This window comes from Heptranchias perlo, chromosome 25 (assembly GCF_035084215.1).
Source record: "Heptranchias perlo isolate sHepPer1 chromosome 25, sHepPer1.hap1, whole genome shotgun sequence".
Classification (NCBI taxonomy): Eukaryota; Metazoa; Chordata; class Chondrichthyes; order Hexanchiformes; family Hexanchidae; genus Heptranchias; species Heptranchias perlo.
Window position 1 is genome coordinate 42,239,795 of NC_090349.1, and position 24,827 is coordinate 42,264,621.

The 24,827-nt window shown below is 41.0% G+C and overlaps 1 protein-coding gene across 3 annotated transcripts in view; it reads right to left on the reverse strand.

The window, feature by feature from the left end:
• The window catches only part of golga3 (golgin A3), a 71,786-nt gene extending 48,937 nt beyond the window's left edge, over positions 1-22,849 (reverse strand). Inside the window, exons 1-3 of one of the 3 annotated variants that reach the window (XM_068006138.1) lie at positions 22,781-22,849; positions 11,248-11,615; positions 5,731-5,997 (exon numbers count right to left, since the gene is read on the reverse strand). In XM_068006138.1, the coding sequence (XP_067862239.1) occupies positions 5,731-5,997; positions 11,248-11,383 (403 nt within the window). In that variant the 5' untranslated portion in view covers positions 11,384-11,615; positions 22,781-22,849. Of the gene's footprint in view, positions 1-5,607; positions 5,998-11,247; positions 11,616-22,780 lie in introns of all 3 variants that reach the window. The other 2 variants (XM_068006137.1, XM_068006139.1) reach the window with 2 other exon arrangements.
• Positions 22,850-24,827: the final 1,978 nt, after the last annotated feature.

A 24,827-nucleotide genomic window follows, 5' to 3' on the forward strand; every position in this document is an offset into this window, starting at 1 on the left:
TTTCAGCTGTAAGTTGTGTGGAATGGCAACACCATAAAGTAAGTTAACAAAACAAAAGTTAATTGAGATTCTGGTGAGGACAAGGTAACTTCTTGGATGGTCTGGTAGGGTGTCATAGAATGGTTACAGCACGGAAGGAGGCCATTCAGCCCCTCAAGTCTGTGCCAGCTCTCTGCAAAAGCAATCCAGCTAGTCCCACTCCCTGCCCTTTCCCTGTAGCCCTGCAAATTTTTTCCCTTCAAGTATTTATCCAATTCCCTTTTGAAAGCCACGATTGAATCTGCCTCCACTACCCCTTAGGCATTGCATTCCAGATCTTAACCATTCGCTGAGTAAAAAAGTTTTTCCTCTTGTTGCCTTTGGTTCTTTTGCCGATCACCTTAAATCTATGTCCTCTGGTTCTTGACCCTTCCATCAATGGGAACCGTTTCTCTCTATTTACTCTGTCTGGACCCTTCATGATTTTGAATACCTCTATCAAATCTCCTCTCCTTTAGAGCAGAGAAGGTTGAGAACAACCCTAGCTTCTCCAGTCTATCCACATAACTAAAGTCCCTCATCCCTGGAACTATTCTAGTAAATCTCTTCTGCACCCTCTCCCGAAAATGCAGTGCCCAGTACTGGACACAATACTCCAGTTGTGGCCAAACCAGTGTTCATCATAACTTCCTTGCTGTTGTACTCTATGCCTCTATTTATAAAGCCCAGGACCCCGTATGCTTTTTTAACCGCTTCCTCAACCTGCCCTGCCACCTTCAAAGATTTGTGCATATATACCCCCAGGTCTCTCTGTTCCTGCAGCCCTTTTAGATTTGTACCCGTTACTTTATATTGCTGCTCCTCATTCTTCCTACCAAAATGTATTACTTCGCGCACTCTGCGTTAAATTTCATCTGCCACTTGTCAGCCCATTCCACCAGCCTATGTCCACTTGAAGTCTCTCACTAGCCTCTTCACTGTTCACGACATTTGCAAGGTTTGTGTCATCTGCAAATTTTGAAATTGTGCCCTGTACATCCGAGTCCAAGTCATTAATATATCAAGAAAAGCAGTGGTCCTAGTACCAACCCCTGGGGAACACCACTGTACACATCCCTCCAATCCAAAAAGCAACCAACCATTCACCACTACTCTGTTTTCTGTCATTTAGCCAATTTCATATTGATGCTGCCACTGCCCCTTTTATTCCATGGGCTTTAACTCTGATGACAAGCCTATTATAAGACACTTTATCAAATGCCTTTTGGAAGTCCATTTACACCACATCAACCCTCTCTGTTACCTCATCAAAAAACTCTCAGGTTAGTTAAATACGATTTGCCTTTAACAAATCCGTGCTGGCTTTCCTTAATTAATCCACACTTGTCTAAGTGACAATTAACTTTGTCCCAGATTATCATTTTGAAAAGCTTCTCCATCACAGAGGTTAAACTGAGTGGCTTATAGTTGCTGGGTTTATCCTTACACCCTTTTTTGAACAAGGGTGTAACATTTACAGTTCTCCAGTCCTCTGCCACCACCCTCGTATCTAAGGATGATTGGAAGATTGTGGCCAGTACCTCTGCAATTTCCAACCTTACTTCATTTAGCAACCTAGAATGCATCCTATCCAGACCAGGTGACTTATCTACTTTAAGTACAGCCAGCCTTTCTAATACTGCCTCTATTAATTTTTAGCCCATCCAGTATCTCAACTACCTCTAACTGCAACTTTAGCATCAGCATCTTCCTTGGCAAAGACGGATGCAAAGTACTCATTTAGTACCTCAGCCATGCCCTCTGCCTCCATGCATAGATCTCTTTTTGGTCCCTAATCAGTCCCACCCCTCCTCTTACTACCCATTTACATGCCTATAGAAGTCTTATGGATTCCCTTTTATGTTAGCTGCCTGTCTATTCTCAGTCTCTCTTTGCCCCTCTCATTTCCCCTCTGAACTTTCTATATTCAGCTTGGTTTTCACTTGTATTAACAACCTGACATCTGTCATATGCCCCCTTTTTTCTGCTTCATCTTGCTCTCTATCGCTTGCGTCATCCAGGGAGCGCTGGCTTTGGTTGCCCTACCTTTCCCCCTCGTGGGAATGTACCTAGACTGTACCCAAACCATCTCCTCTTTAAAGGCCGCCCATTGTTCAATTACAGTTTTGCCTGCCGATCTTTGATTCCAATTTACCCGGGCCAGGTCCATTCGCATCCCACTGAAATTGTCCCTCCTCCAATTGAGTATTTTTACTCTAGATTGCTCCTTATCCCTTTCCATAGCTAATCTAAACCATATGATACAATGCTCACTGTTCCCCCAATGACACTTGCTCCACTTGGCCCACCTTATTCCAGAACCAAATCCAGCAACGCTTCCTTCATCGTTGGGCCTGAAACATACTGGTCAAGAAAGTTCTCCTGAACACACTTCAAAAATTCCTCCCCCTCTTTGCCCTTTACACTATTATTAGGATAGTTGAAATCCCCCATTATCACTACTCTATGGCTCTTGCACCTCTCTGTAATTTCCCTGTAAATTTACTCCTCTATATCCTTCCCACTAGTTGGTGGCTTGTAGAATACACCTAGTGTAACGGCACCTCTATAGTTTCTTAACTGTAACCAAATAGATTCTGTCCCTGACCCCTCCAGGACATCCTCTCTCTCCAGCACTGCAATATTCTCCTTAATCAATACAGCCACCCACCCACCCCTTTTCTTTCCTTCCCTATGTTTCCTGAACAGTACAGTAATGTAGGACTAAGCCACAGGGATCACAATGTTCTGGGATCAATTCTCAGTGTGCGCTCATCATCCCAGGGCAAGAAGTAGGAAGTTCTAATTGGCTTCAGCACCAAGAGTTTTAGGGGAGGGGTAGAAGAAACAGATTAAAAGCAAAGCAGGCAGGGCTTGTAATCTTGGATTATAATTCAGTGACTCCTGCTGAACAAGGACACATGTGGGCATCATGTGAGGAGAGGATGGGTTCAGTTGTGATATACCTCATGGCAAATTGGCTGACTACTTGCAGGAGAAGAGCAGCTACCTGAGCAAGCAGACACTTGTACAACCATAGCAAAGTAAAAGTAAATGGGGAGCCAGTGTAACTCCAGCAGAATGTGATAATGTGGCGGGAACTGGCCTGTTAACCCTGCTAGCGGTGATTTTTGGGGGGGGGGGGGGGGGGATAAAGAGAGAAGGGAACGGGATGGGAACATACAGCACTTCTGCCCATTTATAGGCAGACAGAATGAAATGTTATGCCAATGATAAAAAAAATATCATTTGTTTATCCTTGGTGTCCGACGATGCTATGTGCTGAGGGGGACCATTATAATTTAATAGGCTAAAAAGTCCAATCAGAAAACAATTGATTGTGTAATCGTAAGTACTTTTTTGTTTAAAAAAAAGCACATGATTTCTACTTTACAAACCAGCAGCGACTGCCAGCCATGCTACCCCTTCGCAGTCCTTGAAGATCTGCCGCAGCTAATCTCCAACATTATGTCCGGCCGAACAATTAGCTGGGATTGGGGCACATCCTTGTGTCATGGACAAATGCCACCATGCCACACATCTGCCAGCTTAATGGCTAAACTGAAGACCCGGGCTAACGGGTTCAACGCAGGAGGGGAGAGAACTGTTTTTTTTTCTTAAATAGCTGGTTTATACTGACTGGTACATTAACAGGTAACCCATTACACTATGCACATCATGCAATCATCTATGCAATCTGAATTTGGTAAAAGGAAATAAAATCAATCTTTATCCACAATTCTAGCAAGCAGGAATTTATACTGAAAGCAAAATGCAAAGGATTCTGAAACTCTTAAAGACCATACACAGTAAACATGGATACATCAAATCTGGATACAAAGCATTTTCATTAGTAAACTCACATTTGCACAGACACGCAAACAAGAAATGCAAAGATGGAGCGCAGTGCAAAAGAACTGATAAAGGCATCAGGTTTTTAGAGCAGCAACATACAATGTTATACACAAAGTGAGTTTTGTTTTTGTGCTTTTTGCTCATTTATATTAAAACAAACCACATGCAGATTTCTTTTGGCATTCTCTGCTCCATCCCTCTCCCCCACTATTTCCTTCAGTTGAATTTGGATTGTGGGGTAGGAACTTTTGCACAGCTCCCGTCGACACCATCTCATAATTTAAAGGTAAAGGAAGTGATTTCTGCAGGCTAGGGCTGGTCTTGAAGCCTAATTCCTTCCCTAATGCCTTGATGAACTCCATCCAAGCCTGGCCGACTGGAAAAGCTTACAGGAGGCTGAATGACAATGGGGCAAACACAATTTTCTGTAATTGTACGAGTTTTGTAAAAGTTACAAGGATCTGCACAGGTGAACACCCCTAAATCATAATTATTTTGGTTTGCTACTTTGACACCATTATTAAGAATACAAGTAAGGTACACAGCAAACGACCAGAGGAACATTGGAGCAAGAGTAGGCCATTCAGCCCCTCAAGCCTGTTCCACCAATCAATTAGATCATGGCTGAACTGTATCTTAACTCCATTCTACCAGCCTTGATTCCATACCCTTGCCTAACAAAAATGACCAGAGGAGAGTTGATTTCCAAATCTATTTTCCCCTGATTCTTTTTTAAAACGTTAGGCTTTTGCGATGTCAGTTTTATTACACCATAGCTTTAACTCGTCATTTAAAAAACTGCATAGCAAAGAGATGCAGGAGAGGATCAGTGTTCAAAATAGGTGTACAGTAAACTGTGCACATACACAAAAATTCTGGGAAAATGTGAGATAATTTGTATTTTGGTGCATTACACCAGTTACGGGAGCAGTTAACATGTACCAGGAAAAGTGTTGGCAGGATTGTAGACCAAAAGTTGAAAGTGGTATCATATTGTATCACAGCAGCTGACATAACGAATTGAAACCTAAACTCCAACTTGGCTAACTCCCTGCCGCCTACATGTCTGCATTAAACTCAACATGGCCATTACCTCATCAACCTCCATTAACACCCTGTCGCACAACAGATTTAAATTCAAAATCAGTGTCCTCACTTGCAAATTCCTCTATGGTTTCATCCCACCCTACCCCAGCAATCCCCTCCAGCCCTATGTCCCAGTCTGTACTCTGCGGCCCACCATTTCTAGCCTCTTCTGCATTCCTCTTCCACACCTGCTCTCAGTCAGGGGGAAAAAAGAAGTTTGCATTCTGTAACAGTTTGCAAAAATCATGGAGATTGATCTGGACAAATTATTTGTAATGCAACAGAAGAGTTACCTAGCAACATGATGCCGATAAGTGAAGTTCCAGGTAAAAACAAACTACTTCACTCCTAACTTATCCACTGCACTATCAGCAAGTTCAAATCCAAAAGCCCCTTATTCGTGGAGGTATTAGTTGACATCTGTAAACTTTATTTTTGGCTATTGACATTTGGAATAGAACAGTTTTTCATGTCCCAATTTTTGCACATTCTCTATGGTAGCACATGCACAGAAAGTTACAGCACATGGAGTTGTCAGCTTGACCAATTAAGCTTAAAAAGCAAGCCAATTTTGGCAAAGAGGAAAATTCAATAAGAGGAAGGAGGGTGGAAGAGCCTGTAACACTTCCACTGTAAATAAATGCTTACACAAATCGGTTTCTTGCATAGGAAGACTTAGAATGAGCGACTGCAAAGCTTCACTTTTTTGAACAAGCATCTCAGAATTAGCTCCCTGAGACTTCTTTAAGTTGCCATGGAAACCATCCACACCTGGGGAAGGCTCTTTGCTCTCATCTGATCTGCACTTTGGTGGCTGACTTTCTGGTGAGTTAGAGACAGCCTGGGGAATGCCAGAAGGCCCAGTGGACCTGTAAACGGACTTAGATCCATTCTGACAACCATCTCCTTCACCGCCAGCACCTTTAACACTGGAAGCACACTGTTGCTGGATCTTGCCCTCATGTTTGCCTGAGATACTGCTGACGTCCATAGCTGTTCCACTGTTTGGCACTTTATCAGTACTGTTCACATAGGCACCTATGAAAAATGAAGCACAGTTAGCAACTAGTACCACCCTATTCTACCTCTTAAACTTGATACCAGCTGAAAGGCAAAGCCCTAATCTTAATTTTCTCATAAATCTTCAAACCATTAGCAAGTTTATTGGTCATTTTTTGGCAATCACTTTGGCATTCTAGACTTAGCAATGCAATGATCGTGCACAGTGAATACAGAGTGAGAAATGATTGTAAGAACCTCAGTCCTCATCTTCTTCAGTTACTATTCTACATCGATGTTTTTCACATCGTTCACCTGACGAAGGAGGAAGCCTCCGAAAGCTTGTGAATTTAAAATAAAATTGCTGGACTATAACTTGGTGTTGTAAAATTGTTTACAACTGTTCTACAAATTAGATGTACATAGGACAAGAGAAGGTTTTTTTTTAAAATTCACTCGGGATTTGGGCGTCGCTGGGAAGACCAGCGTTTATTGTTTAGGTGGAATTAAGATACAGATCAGCCATGATCTAATTGAATAGTGGAACAGGCTTGAGGGGCTGAATGGCCTACTCCTGTTCCTTTCTGGCCTGCCTTCTTGAACCTCTGCAGTCCGTGTGGTGAAGGTGCTCCCACAGTACTGTTAGGTCGGGAGTTCCAGGATTTTGACCCAGCGACAATGAAAGAACGGCTGCTACATGTCATAATCAGGATGTTGTGTGACTTGGAGGTGATGGTGTTCCCATGTACCTGCTGCCCTTGTCCTTCTAGGTAGTGGAGGATGTGGGCTTGGGAGTTTCTGCAGTTCATCCTATAGATAGTACACACTGTAGTGACGATGAGCCGATGGTGGAGGGAGTGCATGTTTAAGCTGGTGGATAGGGTGCCGATCGAGCGGAAGTGAGATATTAACATCTCAAATTGAAGTAGGGGAAAACTATATTTCATTAGATGCTAAATCTTATCCAGAATATAAATGTTTGATGTGGATACTGGAAAAGCTTGCCATTCTTAGCATGGACAGCCTTCACTTTATTAAGCATAATATGAAAACACTTTTTACAGCTAAACTGTACTTCCACAATTTATTCAGTGAACACCAACAGCAGAGGTAGTCACTTTATTTTGTAATAACTATGAAATTAAAAGTGTGTGTATTTAACACTCAGTGCGAAGCATTCTCCCACCCCTCCACCTCCTCAAAGCAACATTAAGGATTATTAAAGGTCATTGGTTCCAGACCAGACAATAATTTGTAGAAAGTGACTCAGCGAGTTACGGCAGTGAGCAGCTGAGTCATACAGACCAGAACGTCCTAGGTTTTTATTCCCTCCCCACCCCCTTTGGGCACTGGTAACCAGCGACCCCCTGATGACAGGGCTGGGCTTTAGCGGAGATGCCGTTCGTAGCTTAATGACCCACTGACACACAGTGCTTGGTTTACACAAAGAATGGCCACTTGAGCAAGACACTGAATGGCGTCCGCTCATGGAACTCTACCCCACAGAAGGAATCATCGTTGGGTGGGGGGTGGGGAGGGGGAAACTGACAGAAAAAGAAAGGAGGAAAACAATGACAACCGAAATAAACAAAACACAAATTTCAGATTTAGTTTTTGTTTTAACAAGGCTTGAAAACCAAAACCTACTTTTTGTTGCTCATTATAGAGATACCCTTAAAAAAGGAGGGAAAAGACTCGAAGAAATTCTTTTGTTTTGTTTTAAATGCTCATCTGGTACACACTGGAAGGAAAGTTTGAAAGCATTAAAACATAGTTTGGAGCCACAAACTGGCCATTTTCCAATGTACAACTATTTTTAGGGTAGTTCTGTATTTTGTCCTCAAGAACTCTCGCTTCTATTCAATTTCCTTTTAGCTCAGTCTGGACAAATAAGCCAATGATTTATTATTGACTTTAATGCTACCACTCTAAACTTGTCTTTTTATAAAAAATAGGTACCAAAGTCTGGAACTACATACTGTGGCGTTGTCAGGGTGAGGGGCTGTGCTAAAGTCACCAGAATTTGGGACTGGTCATTAATCACAAACTGTGAACACAAATGTTACGATTCTCCTTTGAGAAACACCATCAACATTCCAAGTCACTTTGTTCCTAGAAAAAGAGAGAGGGTTTCAAAATTAACACCTCTCCATCAGTTTCTTGGCTGGGCTTCTGACCATGCACGTTAGCAAGTAACCAGCGCTAAAACTTTCTATTCAAATGATCACAAAATATAATTTTTAAATGCTAAGGACATTTTGCAATTTTATTCATTTTTTGATGAATACAGTCTGATTTGTTTTTTAGTTCATTCTCTGGATTTGAGCATTACTGGCATGTGGTTACATTAAAACAAGGCCTAGTACTTAACCACAATGAAATCAATTTGATGCGGTCTCACACTGTACCTGTAGTTGTCACACAGCTAGGTGAACAGAATTGTGCATAACTCAGTACCAAAACGCACACTCTCACCCTCCTTCTCTTCCCACCCCCATCCAAACATTCTAGGTACAGTAACAGTACAGCCAATTACTTTGGCACTTATTTTAAACATGCACACACACATACAAAGCAATTACTGGTTTTAAAAAAAAGTCTTTCCAAGGAGAATGTAACTGGTCAGAAGATTAATTTCATAAATCCATACAGTAACGTTAATGCACCATGATTGTGTTAAAGGAATACCAGTTAGGTTTACAAGTAATAGCATTTCAGATTTTTACCCTGTTACCTGGCATTTCCCAAGATGTATATTTTACTTTTAGATCTAAAGCAGCCATCCCATGCAATAGGAATAAAGCAGCGACCACAGTGGAAAGACAACTTAAATCAAGTTTACTTTATTAGAAATAATGAGGTGCAGGGGAAGAATAAAAGAGGAAAAATTACAGGCACCTATGGCACAAAGCATCAACAAAACTGGTGCTGTATTAGAGTGGTTTGTTCACATTTTTCGTGAGATCCATCAAGAATATGTTACATTACTACAATACTGGGAACAGAGAATAAAGCTCCAACTATTGCATTAGTACAAAGCAGTTTTAATTCACTCCAACACCAAATCTGTAGGGTCAATCCAGAGTCGGGGCCCTACACTACATCTACTTTCCATAATATGCTTAGCCGAGAGATAAAATGGTTTATTTTCTGGCCACATACAGTAAACACAGTTTTCTTCCTTTACCAATCTTTACAGCTACTAAAGTTTGCCCGGTTCTGCAAAAAGGGTTTTTGAGTGCATTTATATTTTTTTTAAACTGCAAAAATTGCAAAATTTAAGCCATGTAGATAATCTCCATTACATGCTTTCTTGCTTTGGTGGTGCAGTGGTTATGGTAATGGATAGCAACCTAGAGGTCATGAGGTCAAATCCCAACAGGGCAAGCTGTGAAACCAAATTCAAAAATCTGGTAAACTGTGGCCTGACACCAGAGAAATAGCCGTGAAAATTTCCAGATCATAAAAACCCAACTGGCTCACTGATGTCCTTCATCCCTACCTGTAACACACTACATGGTTGACTCTTAACACCTTTTGAAGTGGCCTAGGAAGCCAGTTGTAAACATTCGCTGCAAAGGATTGACCACATGGACTACGACTGTTCAAGGCAGCCCATCACCACCACCTTCTCTGGGCAACGAGGGAATGGCAATTTACACAGCCATACCAGTGTCACCCATGTCCAGAGAATATATAAATAGTGAAGTAACCATTCATTTCATTCTTCCCCCCCCCCCCCACCCCATGAATGATTTCCATGTAACAATTTCAGAGAAAATCTGCATGTCATTTAAAGTAAAAAGTAAGACAATTATATAATGCCTTTCACGACCTCAGGATGACCCAAAGCGCTTTAACGCCAACAAAGCACTTCCGAAGAGTAGTCACTGTTGAGATGAAGGAAACACGGCAGCCAAATTGCGCTCAGCAAGGTCCCACAAATAGCAATGAGATAAATGACCAGATAATTTGTTGCTTTAGTGATGTGGTTTGAGGGATAAATATTGACCAGGATACCGGGTACAACTCCCTTGCTCTTCTTCGAAATAGTGCCATGGGATCTTTTACGTCCACCTGAGGGGGCAGACAGGGTCTCGGGTTAACTTCTGAAAGATGGCACTTCCGATTATGCAGCACTCCCTCAGCACTGCATTGGAGTGTCAGCTCAGATTCTGTGCTCAAGTCTCTGGAGCAGGACATCATTTATGCATGAAGGTTGCTGCATTTGTTCACCCTTAGAGCAGTTAACAGTTAGGACAATGAACTATCAATCTGACAGCACCCTTTGGTTCTAGTCAACCCATGCAGCTGACCGAACCACTCAAATAAAAATTCAGCTGATTTTTGATTATATAACCAGCATCCCTCCCTGGTGCTTTATGATTCCACAGCTATGGAAAACACCATAGAATTTTTGCATTCCAGGTGCTAGGGCGGGGGAATTGCATCTCCTGTGGCTGTGACTGGCTCAGAGATCGGCCACAATTTCACTACTGCAGTCTGCAAATGCAGCGAGTGGGAGGTGGACACAAAGGGACAGCATTGTAAGCATTGCATCATTTGAATATGGTTTCAGGTATAAGATTTTCAGATCTGTTTACCCATCAAAATTTGCATATATCTGTTTGTGAATACATTCCTTATCTGGGGTATTTCCCTTCAATATTTACCTCAAACAAGGAGTGCTGATAACATCATGATCATCTGTATTAATATATAAACTAGAAGTGACATTTGCAGCCCTGGGATACTGACTATTTCTGCTGATGTTAATTTCATACAGTCACAGACTCAGCAATATGTTCAAATTAGTTCATCAGTAGCACATACTGAGTAAAAAACATGCACAAAATAATATTAAATAAAAAGCATGTTGAAATGCATGATTCTTTACAATCTGAATTTGAAAGTACTAAAATTGAGACTTTTCTCTTAGAACTGAGACTCAAAACTACATAATGATTTAACAATGTAGGTATTTTTCCAGCTAGGAAACAACCACAATGAAAGCAGCACACAACACTGATTTTATATACACGAGTACTTTAAAAGGCTTAGAGCCATTCTAAAACTTACCCAGCAGAACAAGCAGCAACACCACCCACTCAGCATAACAACTGTTGTCTCTGCCACGACCTATTAACATCTCCTCCCATTAGATGCATCTTCAAATTTTAAACATTTTAATAAATAAATACAATTCAAACAAAACACCCTGTCAAGCAGTCATGGGAAGTACATTTATGGAGAGAATTTAACAAAATTACATTGGTACGGATTACTCACCGTTTATATCGACTCCTGCGGCAGACGACCTGGACACAGCTGCATCATTGGGAAGCTCCTCTTTGCTCCCACTGGCTCTGCTGTACGTTGAATTAGCCAGCAAGACATCCTGTCCATGGGAGGGGGCTTCCATCATTCTATAAATTTGGCAATAAGCGATGACACTTTATAGGGCTTTTCACAGTAAGCCAAAGGTCGCTTCGTGCCATTAAAAGGAAACGTGTTCTGCTCTGAGGATAGTTCAAGAGATTGCGTAGAGTCTGAAATGTGGCACCATGATCTGTCAACTAGGAGCTGTAGCATTTGGCAGATTCCAATGCGTCGAGGAGTAAAGCCTTTCCTACACAATCCGTAAGAAATTACAGGCACTGTGAAAAGACAATACATTAATCAGTACGAGGCTGAATGACATCAGGAATTATATCACGATCAAAATACATAGCAAGGAAACCAAATGCAGGAAGACCTAATCGTAGACATGCTGGTGATACAGGGAAGGAGAGCACTCTGCTGTTGAAAGGAGGAAGATAACGCAATGTGCTGTTTTAAACTTCTTCATTGAGCTGATTTAGCCTGGAGTCTAAGTCCCTCCATTACTGCAAGCTCCGTTTGTAAAGCAGGGAATAATTGTTCTTATTAAAAGCAATGTACTCTATACTAAGTAGGTTCAATAGAGATTAAAGTGGTTTTAAAATATTTGAATTAACCTGTGCAGCTTCTCTTTCCTACCTCGACTCCACTAACAAGAATCTAAAAATAGCAAACAAAATTCACCTGTGGTGCTATACATTTATGTGTATTGTATGGAACATCTAAATATATTAACCTAAATTAAGTTCAATGTCAGCTTCCAAGTACATTTAACACATTGGCAAAGAAAGCTTTCAAAACTGAGAAAATACTGGTGCAAAACATACTAAATATGCATAATTATGGCAAAAAAAGTGCAATCAATATTTCAACATTTTGATGGTTACAAATAATTAAAAGCTTTAAACAGTCACCAGTACCTACACATGGTTGATAACAATTGGCAGCTTATGGGTTCTGCTGCGTGTCAAGCCCTGAACCCCACCTAATAGTCCAGTTGCTTGACTGTTGGCATTGCATTTCCCTGCCAACATAAATTCTCTCTTATGAAAATCAAAACCAACCAATTGAAATACTTAATGAAAAATTATACATCTGATATTGTGTGACAAACCCAGTTATCGCAGGCGATATGAATATCTGCACTTTTTGAAGTTAGCTGTGTTCAGACAATTTGCAGCTATTATCACAACAACTTGCATTTATATAGCGCCTTTAACATAGTAAAACATCCCAAGGCACTTCACAGGGGCGATTATCAAACAAAATTTGAAACCGAGCCACACAAGGAAACATTAGGACAGGTGACCAAAAGCTTGGTCCAAGAGGTAGGTTTTAAGGAGCATCTTAAAGATGGATAGAGGCGAAGAGGTTTAGGGAGGGAATTCCAGAACATAAGGTCTAGGCAGCTGAAGGCAAGGCCACCAATGGAGGAGCAATAGAAACCAGGGATGCGCAAGAGGCCAGAATTGGAGGCGCACAGAGATCGCGGAGGGTTGTAGATCTGGAGGAGGTTACAGAGATAGGGAGGGGCAAGGTCATAGAGGGATTTGAAAACAAGGATAAGAATTTTAAAAATTGAGGTGTTGCCGGACCGGGGACCAATGTAGGTCAGAGTGCAGGGGTGATGGGAGAACGGGACTTAGTGCGAGTTAGGATACAGGCAGCAGAGTTTTGGATGAGCTTAAGTTTACGGTGGGAGGCCGGCCAGGAGAGCATCGGAATAGTCGAGTCTTGAGGTAACAAAGGCATGGATGAGGGTTTCAGCAGCTGGTGAGCTGAGGCAGGGGTGGAGACAGTTAGAGTGTCGCACAGAACTGGTTTAGACTTTCTTCATATAACTAGAGAATTGTGAATTTCAAAAAGGGCTTTTTGTAGGTTTATATCAAATCACAGCGCTGAATAGGAGCATTAGTTCTGACCCACTGGTGAAACTTGTTATCGTGTCCTTCTGGCTTTTAAAGTTATCACTGTGGGCATGAAGGGATGCAGTTTATGAGCTTGCTTAATAACATTGAATGTGTGTTTGTTTGAGATATAGAGCTATACAGCAGTGATGTGAATTCAGCAGCCAAACAAATGCAGTCATTACAATCTACTCCTGAGAATTTAATCATTTCTTCCATTAAAAACAAGTGGAATTATTCAACAATTTGAAATGGGCAATGCAAATAATACAGCAATGTGGGAATTTATTACTAAAACAAATGAATCAGAGCGTTTTAATTAAATGACTTTGAATTAAGAGTAGACTGTAGATTTTGCACGGACATCAACCAAGTGGAATTTCTTGCAGTCACTGAGCTCACTGTATCTTGACTAGCAGCCCGTCTCCTGCCGCTGGATTATAAAAATGTAATTTTTGAAAAAGCCACAGATATGCTGCCAAGCGCTCAGCAGAAAAGTTTAATCTATAACTTTGGAAGTAAAAAGTTATAAAAATGTTGATTTAAGAAACTTACTATATCCAACTTATAAAAAGACAAGAAAACTTGCCCAAGAGTTTATGAAGATTGGTTACTGAAAGTTCCCTTGGCCCAAAGCCCAATTTTCAGGAGTCTATACTGGGACTTGGTGTTGAGACAGGAGGAATCTTGAATTAAGAACTGGAAGTCTATGGATCTACCTCAGAAAACTGCTGATTGTTAAAACTGTTTGAGGAGATGTCATCTTCTTCCCTCCTTTTTAGTCTCTAGTAGGCTTCACCCTAAAACCAAGAGCTTGAGAAGGAGCTTGCTCCTGACAGCTGTCCTTGTCTTGCCACATCATCAGCTACTGCTGCATTGGAACAGGAGTAGGCTATACAGCCCATCAAGCCTGCTCTGCCATTCAATTAGATTATGGCTGATCTGCACCTCAACTCCATTTGCCCGCTTTTGCACCATATCCCTCGATACTCTTACCTAACAAAAATCTATCGATCTCAGTCTTGAAAATTCCAATTGTCCCAGCATCCACTGCCTTTGGCGGGAGGAGGGTGGAGAGAGAATTCCAGATTTCTACGACACTTTGTGAAAAAGTGCTTCCTTATTTCCCTCCTAAATGGCATGGCATTAATTTTAAGATTATATCCCCCTCATTCTTAATTCCCCCATCACAGAAAATATTTTCTCTGCATCTACCCTATCGAATCCTTTTAACATTTTAAACACCTCATCAAATCACCCCTCAATCTTCTCATGAACAGGTATTGAACGGTTTTAGTCTATTGCTCCATCAATCATTGACTTAGTCATGTGTAAAGTTGTATAATACAAATCTTTTGAACACCAGAACACATGCATTTTTAATCATATTTGGATATTAAAATGGGCAATGACATCAAAAAAGCTTCATTGCCTCTTCAGCAGAATTCTTGTTGAGCAAATCAGTTCGGTTTTAAAATCAGGAACAAAACCTGAATGTCTTTCAAAATCATCCAACTCTTAATGTAAAGTCTACGGCGAATAAAAGTAATTGAGAACAAGACACGGCGGAAATGCCACACCCAAATCCTAAACAAATTAGGCAGATCTTATTACTCTGGTTATAGAGCTTTCTTCATATTCCTACCCACTGCTCCGGTATAATCTGTACATGAGCTTAAACATCAATATAAATTGTTAGAATTACTTAGACAGTCCTTGCTGGATGAGATTCAACTGTAAACCAATAGTTCTGAGGGGACAGTTTGTGCTAAACATTGGCAAGATAAAAAATATAGTTGGACAGGAAGTTGGTGCAGGGTCTAACACACTGCCCAGTTTATTCATAAGAAACATATAAAATTCTAACAGGACTAGACAGTCTAGATGCAGGGAGGATGTTCCCAATGGCTGGGGAGTCCAGAACCAGAGGTCACAGTCTCAGGATACAGGGTATGCCATTTAGAACCGAGATGAGGAGAAACTTCTTCACTCAGAGGGAGGTGAACCTGTGGAATTCTCTACCACAGAAGGCAGTGGAGGCCAAGTCATTAGATGTATTCAAGAAGGAGATAGATATATTTCTTAATGCTAAAGGGATCAAGGGATATGGGGAAAAAGCAGGAACAGGGTACCAAGTTAGACGATCAGCCATGATCATTCTGAATGGTGGATCAGGCCTACCCTTGCTCCTATTTTCTATGTTTTTAAAGGATACCTGACGATATGCTCTTTAGAACTGACAAGCATTGTTTTAAACAAAAATCTGATTTACGTGCTGCTATTCCTCCTCTTTGCTTTAATTTATCAATTTACCTCATGCCAGACAGCAAATGGAAGAGGAGTGTAGGGTTTCAATCAAACACCAACTGGCTCTGTACATGCTGCACTTCAGAATGGATTTAAATTAATAATGAGATTAGATCACTTAAATCCGTAACTGATAACACCAACGCAAGTAAATTCATACTTTGTATAGGTTGTACTTCATTTCTGAAAAACAAAATCTACAAGCACAGATTGCACAGATTCAGATTTAATGGCTTTAAAAATCCTGTCCTTTAGGTCAAAGAATATAATTCAACACAATCCACATTCACTATAGATTTAAGAGGAGTCCAGTTCAGAGTTGATGGGCCCTCTACACTTACTTCCAGACATATAGTGGGCTTTGAGTTTCAAAGAGCAATGAGAGTCTGTTATCTTGGTCAAACAATGTTGGCCTCTCTCTACTGTTAGCTACTGATCCACCCCTTTTAAAACAACAGCAAATCCAGACACAAAAAAGGGAATCATATTTTGTTACAACAAAGGAAAAAGGCATTCCAGATGCACAACTCCCTACTAAATTACAAGTAGAAACATTTCAACAACAATAATATAGTGCAGTTTAGCTTCACATGATATGGAACTGCTTCGGAAGGTACATCAATTCACAAATGATCCTATTTCTGAACCAAGGATGGCCGTGATTAAAAATAAAGTTAATATTTGGCTCAAATGCAAAACAGAAAAAATATAACGCAGTTGTAAAAGCAAATCCTTTTCGCTGGGATGCACGAACCACGATTCACAACCAGACAGGTTATTAAACAAATATATATTAACTGGTTAAATAGAAAGATCCGATTGAAATTAATCTGTTGATATCCTATGGTTTCTAAACTCAAAATGTAGCACTTAACCTCTAACCTGTCCCACTAGGGATACTCGTGTATCATGGATTCTAATCAATTAACCCACTTACTGGAGAATGCGGACTCTGGTCTCCAGATTTTGCTTCTGGAAACAATGAGCAGGGAGAAAGAATAGTTATCTATATAGATAGGGCTTTCGGTACTGGGAGACATTTAACTACAAAGCACTTGGAACGTGTAAGTTGCAATTATGATAGATCTATAATGTTTGAGGGTGCATTTATACTACATTGGTGCAAAGGAGTTCATTTTGCTATAGTATAAATGCAGCCTGAATCTAGAGTCAGAGCCTGACCAGAGACCATAGCAAACCTCCTTGGAGGAGGTTTATACTATGCAAGTTGGGCAATGGTGTGAAGCCAGAACTACTTTGCAGTGATGCTAAACTTATAGTGTAAATGCACTCAAAGAACAGAAAGACTGCTCCCGAGGGCACAGGAGTAGTCACAATCTCTAAGTCATACGATCCTTCAACGTCGCTGGGTCAAAATCCAGGAACTCCCTACCTAACAGCACTATGGGAGTTCCTTCACCACATGGATTGCAGCGGTTCAAGGAGGCGGCTCACCACCACCTTCTCAAGGGCAACTAGGGACGGCCAATAAATATCGACCTTGCCAGCGACGCCCACATCCCGAAAATGAATTTTAAAAATGCAGACCACAAAAACTGCAGCTCGTTATGTCTGATCTCAGCCAGCATAGCAGCAGGCACACTACAGATGGCCAAAGCACTTTTAAATTAGGGAAGGTAGGGGGAAAGAGAGAGAACAGGAATGTAGCAATTTTTCTTGATCACTGCACAATGACCAATGCGTGGACCTCTAGTGACAAATATAGCCAGATGATACATCGACACTTCCAGTCAAGGCTCACAGATGAATAATAGCTATTTGAACTAAGTATCATAGGGCAAGGACTGCCTACGGAACAATAAAGGAGTCAACACCTTCAAGGGAGGTAAACAGAACAAGCTAATACTATAATTTACAAAAAAAGCAGTTGAATTCCACTGATAACCTTCCTAAGCTCCCAAAGAACATGACCCACAATGTTTGGTGGACGACTTGATCATCTACCTGCATTTATCCTTACAACAGAGATGCCAAAACCCAAGAGTTGTAGAAACTGAAACGGAAAAGAAATTCAGGTCACCGTATTTTAACTGAAAAATGTGGGAAATCTCTTTGAAATACTGCAAGTGGGTATTTCTGCTAAAAACTTCAAAGCCTTTCATAATCTATTTTTTAAAAATTATACAGCATTAATTATTTTGATGGGGGTATAGTCCAGGCTCTTTTAAATTAAGGAACCAAAATGAAGGGTCAAGGCCCATTGTGCAGGACAAAGTATTGTTGAAAGAAGTGAAAAAGTCGAAGGAAATCATAAAGTATAATTTGGTGACTTCAAGCTTGGGTTTTCGTTAAGAAAGATTGTTCAGAGGCCCTGGAAAGAATGAGTTAGAGTAGGAGACTGTGTGATGAGTGAGGATGTAGGAAGAAGGGAGAGCGTGTAGGACAAGCGTACGTACAGCCTGGGAGGAAGAGTGAAAAATTCAGACCCCTGAGGGGAACATTTCTTCTAATCTCACTTGAAGCTTGAGGATTTGTCCCACCTCTACTGTCTAATTTATTAAATAAAACTGTTACATGCACATTATCTTAGCTTTTCAGCATTTTAAAAACCTTGCTCCTTCAATTAAAACAAATACATTTCCAGTGTTATCACTGAGAATTTACTAAAATATAATGGTAGAAGTGTGAGATTTTCACACTGAGTCTACTCAGTCTGTGAAAAACACCCAGTGATACAATTATAGATTTTGACTTTCAAAAACTGCTTTATGTCTATAATAGTTCAAAATGCACTTTCCAAAGCATAACACTCATGTGCTGGTGTCTATAGATGTGTCACTGGTGGTGGGAGTAATTTGTGATATAATAAGCATTAAAGTATATTAGTGTAAGTAAAAATTTTGCAATACACTAAATAAGACTAAAACTGACTTCTGTCTGCCTACCTGCGTGTAACTTATTTTGTCGAAGTCCTGGAATAATCTTTTCAATCAGAAAGATAGACTAATAAAAACTCGAAACAGATCAGTTTATCCGTAAACGCTTATCAACTGGATCGCTAGATCTGTGAAGGCAAAGTGCTTGAATTCCTCTTTCGTCATTAACGGAAATGCTTTCAAGTTTGAATAATTCAGTGCCACATTATACTGACAAAGCTGCTTGCAGACATCAAGGATAATCAATAACAAAACGGTGCAAAATTACCAAACAGGATGTTCAAAACAGTTAAGATAATGTCTAAAATCCAAAAGCCACCTCACCTTTCACTGATTGTAAAATGGCAAGCAGCTAAATACAAAAATCCAACTTATCGTTTTCAAGTTAAAAAAAAAGTGGAATTATAATTAAACCATGCAGCAAAGGAGTGCAATGCTTTTACACTGAATCTAGCATGACTTGGTGGCCACATTAAGATGAAGAATCACTCCAAATATTTAGTGATGATTCAAAAACAAAATTATTAAGTCACTTTAAAAACTTACAATACTAAGTTCAAAGCTTTAAATGTGATATGATATACAGAAGCCACATACAATCCAAGATTTTTATGAATAACTTACAGCCATGACCCCCCTGCTACCCACCCCCCAATCAACAGAGGAATCTGGTATCAAAGACATCAACTTATTTTGTGTAAGTACTGTACATCACATTCTCTCACACACAGGAAATTTAGCGATCTATAAATGGGTTTACTCACTACAGCTACATTATACAGAAATTTCTCAAAAATACAGAAGTTCCTCAATAATACATTATAAACCATTATATGCAATTTTAGATATGTGTTGGAGCTCAAATTTAACTTAGTAAATGCAGTAGAGAGCAGATTGATATCTAAACTTAATATTGGTTCATGGAGGGCAGTGTGACATTCCACAATGCTACTCAAAATACCAACCAACGTGGTGCATATATTCCCATGTCACACACTATTTCAGAAAGTGCCTGAATACGGAGAAATTCCAGTCCGATGGGCCCCACTATAAATAGCCAGCAAGTTTTTGTTGACTCCCTAACACAGGTTTTCTTAATACAATTTGCAATCACTATTTATGAAATACTATCAATGTAATCTAAATTTATGATGCTGTATTAAAACCTCAGTGTATTAAAACCTTAGTACTAACTAAAGGAAAAAAATGAATGGGAAAAGAGCGGGTGGGAGAAGGAGAGAGTTGAGAGACTTGTCAAAGAGTACAAGTTAGAAGAACCTCTCAGATATAGTCCATATATAAGTCTAGAACAGACTTGGGTTTTACAGTGTTAAGAACTGAAGAAAACTGAACTTCCTCGCTGCAGCTTTAGCAATGAAGATGAGGAATTTCATTTGAGATTACAGGAGAAAGATAGGCCAAGAGTGTTGTCAGATCAAGGAAGACCGAGGTAAGAGGCAATAGCCACCCAATGTATTTGAAGAAGCATGAATAAACTTTGAAGAACTGAAAGAAACAAGATTTTCATTGCCCTGTTGAAGGCATAGGGGAGATCGAAATGTCTTGGGTTGGCCAATACACTGAGGGGGGTACTTCAGGTGGTAGACACTGAAGGAGTGTGATCTGAATGAAGTTGATGAATGTAGAGTAGAATCAACAACAAAACAAGGTCGGATAATGAATCAAAGAGTTTACTGATATGAAGGAGGAGCAGCAAGAAGAGCAGAGTCCTGGGACTGTGGGAGTATTGCAGCTGAACCTGGAAAAAGTTGTTGAGTCATTAACTACAAAATACAAAAACAAACAATTTGAATAGAAATGAGATAGTCATGAATATAACTAGTGGATTAGAGGCGCAGTATCTGCCTGACTGTTTATATTCAATTGTAAACAATTTTACAACACCAAGTTATAGTCCAGCAATTTTATTTTAAATTCACAAGCTTTCGGAGATTCTCTCCTTCCTCAGGTAAATGTTCAGGATCTCCTTGAAGCCTACGCATTTATACATATTGAATAATACATGGTGTTTACAGACTGCCCCTGCAACTGCCCGTTGCCAAGGCAATCACCGTGTTCAGACAGAGAGGTGTCATCTGCAGAACCCCCGAATACACATTCAACAAAAAAACAAACAGGGGAAAAAAAACAGAGAAAAAAAAACACAGAGAGAGGCAGAAACATCCGGAAGGCAGAGAGAGCCAGCAAATGACCCATTATATTAAAAACAGATAACATTTGTTCGCTGGTGGGGTAACGTGTAGCGTGACATGAACCCAAGATCCCGGTTGAGGCCGTCCTCATGGGTGCGGAACTTGGCTATCAATTTCTGCTCGACGATTTTGCGTTGTCGTGTGTCTCGAAGGCCGCCTTGGAGTACGCTTACCCGAAGGTCGGTGGATGAATGTCCATGACTGCTGAAGTGTTCCCCGACTGGGAGGGAACCCTCCTGTTTGGCGATTGTTGCGCGGTGTCCGTTCATCCGTTGTCGCAGCGTCTGCATGGTCTCGCCAATGTACCATGCTCTGGGGCATCCTTTCCTGCAACGTATGAGGTAGACAACGTTGGCCGAGTCACAGGAGTATGAACCATGCACCTGGTGGGTGGTGTCATCTCGTGTGATGGTGGTATCTGTGTCGATGATCTGGCATGTCTTGCAGAGGTTACCGTGGCAGGGTTGTGTGGCGTCGTGGACGCTGTTCTCTTGAAAGCTGGGTAGTTTGCTGCGAACGATGGTCTGTTTGAGGTTGGGTGGCTGTTTAAAGGCGAGTAGTGGAGGTGTGGGGATGGCCATAGCGAGGTGTTTGTCCTCATTGATGACATGTTGAAGGCTGCGGAGAACATGGCGTAGTTTCTCCGCTCCGGGGAAGTACTGGACGACAAAGGGTACTCTGTTGGTTGCGTCCCGTGTTAGTCTCCTGAGGAGGTCTATGCGATTTTTTGCTGTGGCCCGTCGGAACTGTCGATCGATGAGTCGAGCGTCATATCCCGTTCATTCAAGAGCAGAGTTTCAGGGGCGTGCAGCATTGGCAACCTGATGGAACCACTGCTGAAAGCTATTCTGGTTTCACGGATTACTCCGGCACTTCCAAAGTGAGGAATAATTTGAAAATTAAAAGCAGCTTCCATAACTAAAAAATACCAATTTGGGGGAAGTGGGGTAGTAGTCAGAAGGCAGAGAGATTGCCGTTCTTGGAAATATACTCTCGTTCACGATTTCTAAGAAGAAAAAGTGAACTGGGAGTAACAGATCTGAAGAGACAGCATAAAACCTGGATAAGTTCAGAAGCGTACATTTTGAGAACGATGGGAGGGTTACCATCAAGGCCAGAGGTCTTATTGGCGTGTAGAGGGAGGAGGATCAGCATGACCTACCGGCAATAAAACCGGTAAAACCACTGAAGTCATCAAAAGCTGATGATTTTAAACAAAATTTAAACCTAAGATTATAAGAATAAATATAGATGAAGAATTTAATATGGGGGATTATAATCAGCCACAGGTCAAAGTCAGATGATTCAAAGGAGCACAGCAAGCACATCAGAACGGATTGGAAGGTACAGTAGAAAGTGTGAGAAGGAAATCACTTAAAAACACAATTTAATAACTATTGGCCACAAGTTTGATCCAAACTAAACATTCATTGGCATTTTAAAATCATCTATATAAAAATCACAAAAATTATTAATTCTACATTTCTGTAAATATCTACATAGCTATAAAGACAAATTTAATGTACAATTGTTCAATGTGATTATCTCAGAACATTAATGGAAATAATTAGAAAACTCAAAAACCAATGTGATAATGACCCCCCTCACAATAATAATTTCTTTCCTATTTTCTTGCCTCCTCCCCCCCCCCCCCCCTGTCTTTCTTTTCTTCCTACAAGCTTTTAAATCCCGAGCTTGGAATCGCCTGGCCACTAATATTCCATCTCCTCTCTTCACCATTCTGCTGTTGTGAACCTTTTCTCACCAAACACAAACCGTCTTCTTCAGGGCTCTTCTGACGAAAAACGACAGGGAGTCCCAGCGGTTTATCGTGAAACATATTCAAGTGACAGGGAGCTAAAGGCAAAAGGCCAACCGGCCATCTCTCTTAACCACCCACCCATTCTCCCTCCAGTCCCAGTCCATTCCCCCACCTCCCCGCTAGTTCAGTACCCAACCCCCCGGCTCAGGCCCCGGCACTAGGCCGCGATACTTCAAACTGGAAAAATATTTTTGAACGCCGCCGCTCCCCCGCGACAGCAGCGGGCCGAGGAGAGCCGACCCCTCGGTTATAAAGCAGGCCCCGCGTCCCCGAATGCCTCCCGGCGCCAACATTTACCGTTTGGGGAAACAGCGGCAGCCCGGCCATACGTGGCTTGTTTACTCCGTCGGCACTTTCCTTCCCCCGTCACCCAGAGAACACCAAATACCCTCCCACCAACTTATTTATAACCTCTGACTGACTCTTACAAGCATTAGATTTTTTAATAAAGTAATTAATAACTGGCACCGTTTAAAGTAGATTTAGATTATTTTTTAAATATCTGCAATAATCATTTATAAAAAGGTCCCTTTTTTTTTTGCACCCACCTGGGGAAATCCAAGCAACCCGACCCACTGAGAAGGATGGACCTTCCGGTTGAGGATGTGCAGTGATTGACAGGTCCCTGGATTGGAGGTGAGGGCAGTCCTGGTTTGTAAAGGAAATTTGATAAGGTTCAGTTCCATTAGTCGGAATGATGAAACTCAGTTGGGTTTAAAGAGACGACCCATTTTGATGCATCCCACTCTGAGGGGGGAAAAAATTGCATATCTTTAAATGGGCTTTATACATTCATGCCAAACCCTAGAAACAAAACAAAAGCTGACTGACAGCTTCAAAGAAGTGATACAGGCCCTAAAGAACTGACAGCTCAAGAACAGCCCTGATTATAAGCCTATGGCAATTAGTTGCACAGACTTTGTAACTTGTAGGTTTAGCCAACATTTTTTGACCAGTATTGACATAGATTCAATAAAAGATCATTTAGGACAAATATCAGGAATTTCATCACAACTAGAGTGACCAACATGTGAAATAAACTTCCAGAGAGAGCAAAAACCATGACATTTAAGAAATAATTGGATGTTACAGTGGGGAAGTGGGGGGAGAGCATTAGGATCTCTCTGGATGGTGAATTAAGATAGGCTGAATGACCGTCCTCATCTGAAATTATCTTGTGATCACAAGTCACTGAAGCTTACAGACCTGGGTGTTCTGATTCAGGGTTTATTCACAGTGCTAAAAGCAGCCCTTTCCGGGCCCGCAAAATTGAAACTGGAGAAAACAGCAAATAAGAAAAGAACAACTAGGACTGAATTATCAGGGGATGCACGTGGCCCTAGTCTGCAGGATCAACACCACTAACTCATCGAAAGAGGCAGAGACTAAGAAAGAAAAAACTCAGAGACAAAGAAAGCCAACAACGAAAGAGAGAAATGAAAAGAATTACACAGAATTTATAGCACAGAAACAGGCCATTCGGCACAACTGGTCTGTGCCAATGTTTATGCTCCACACCAGACTCCTCCCACCCTACTTCATCTCACCCTATCTGCATATCCTTCTAGTCATACAAACATACGAATTAAGAGCAGGAGTAGGCCATTCGGCCCCTCGAGCCTGCTCTGCCATTTGATAAGATCATGGCTGATCTGATTGTGACCTCAACCCTACTTTCCTGTCTGCCCATTATAACCTTTGACTCCCTTGTTAATCAGGAATCTATCTAACTCAGCCTTAAAAATATTCCATGACCATGCCTCCACCACTCTCTGGGGAAGGGAGTTCCACAGACTCACGACTCTGAGAGAAAAAATTTCTCCTCATCTCCGTCTTAAATCGGAGACCCCTTATTTTTAAACTGTGTCCCCTAGTTTTAGTCTCCCCCACAAGGGGAAACATCCTCTCAGCATCTACCCCTTCAAGGCCCCTCAGGATCTTATATGTTTCAATAAGATCACCTCTCATTCTTCTAAACTCCAATGTATATAGGCCCAACTTGTCCAACCTTTCCTCATAAGATAACCCCCTCATCCCAAGAATCAGTTGAGTGAACCTTCTCTGAACCACCTCTAAAGCAATTATGTCCTTTCTTAAATAAGGAGACCAAAACTGCACACAATATTCTAGATGTGGTCTCACCAATGCCCTGTACAACTGTAGCAAAACATCTCCACTTTTATATTCCATTCCCCTTGCAATAAATGACAACATTCCATTTGCCTTACTAATCACTTGCTGTACCTGCATACTAACTTTTTGTGATTCACCCAGATCCCTCTGTACCTCAGAGTTCTGCAATCTCTCTCCATTTAAATAATATATTGCTTTTCTATTCCTCCTG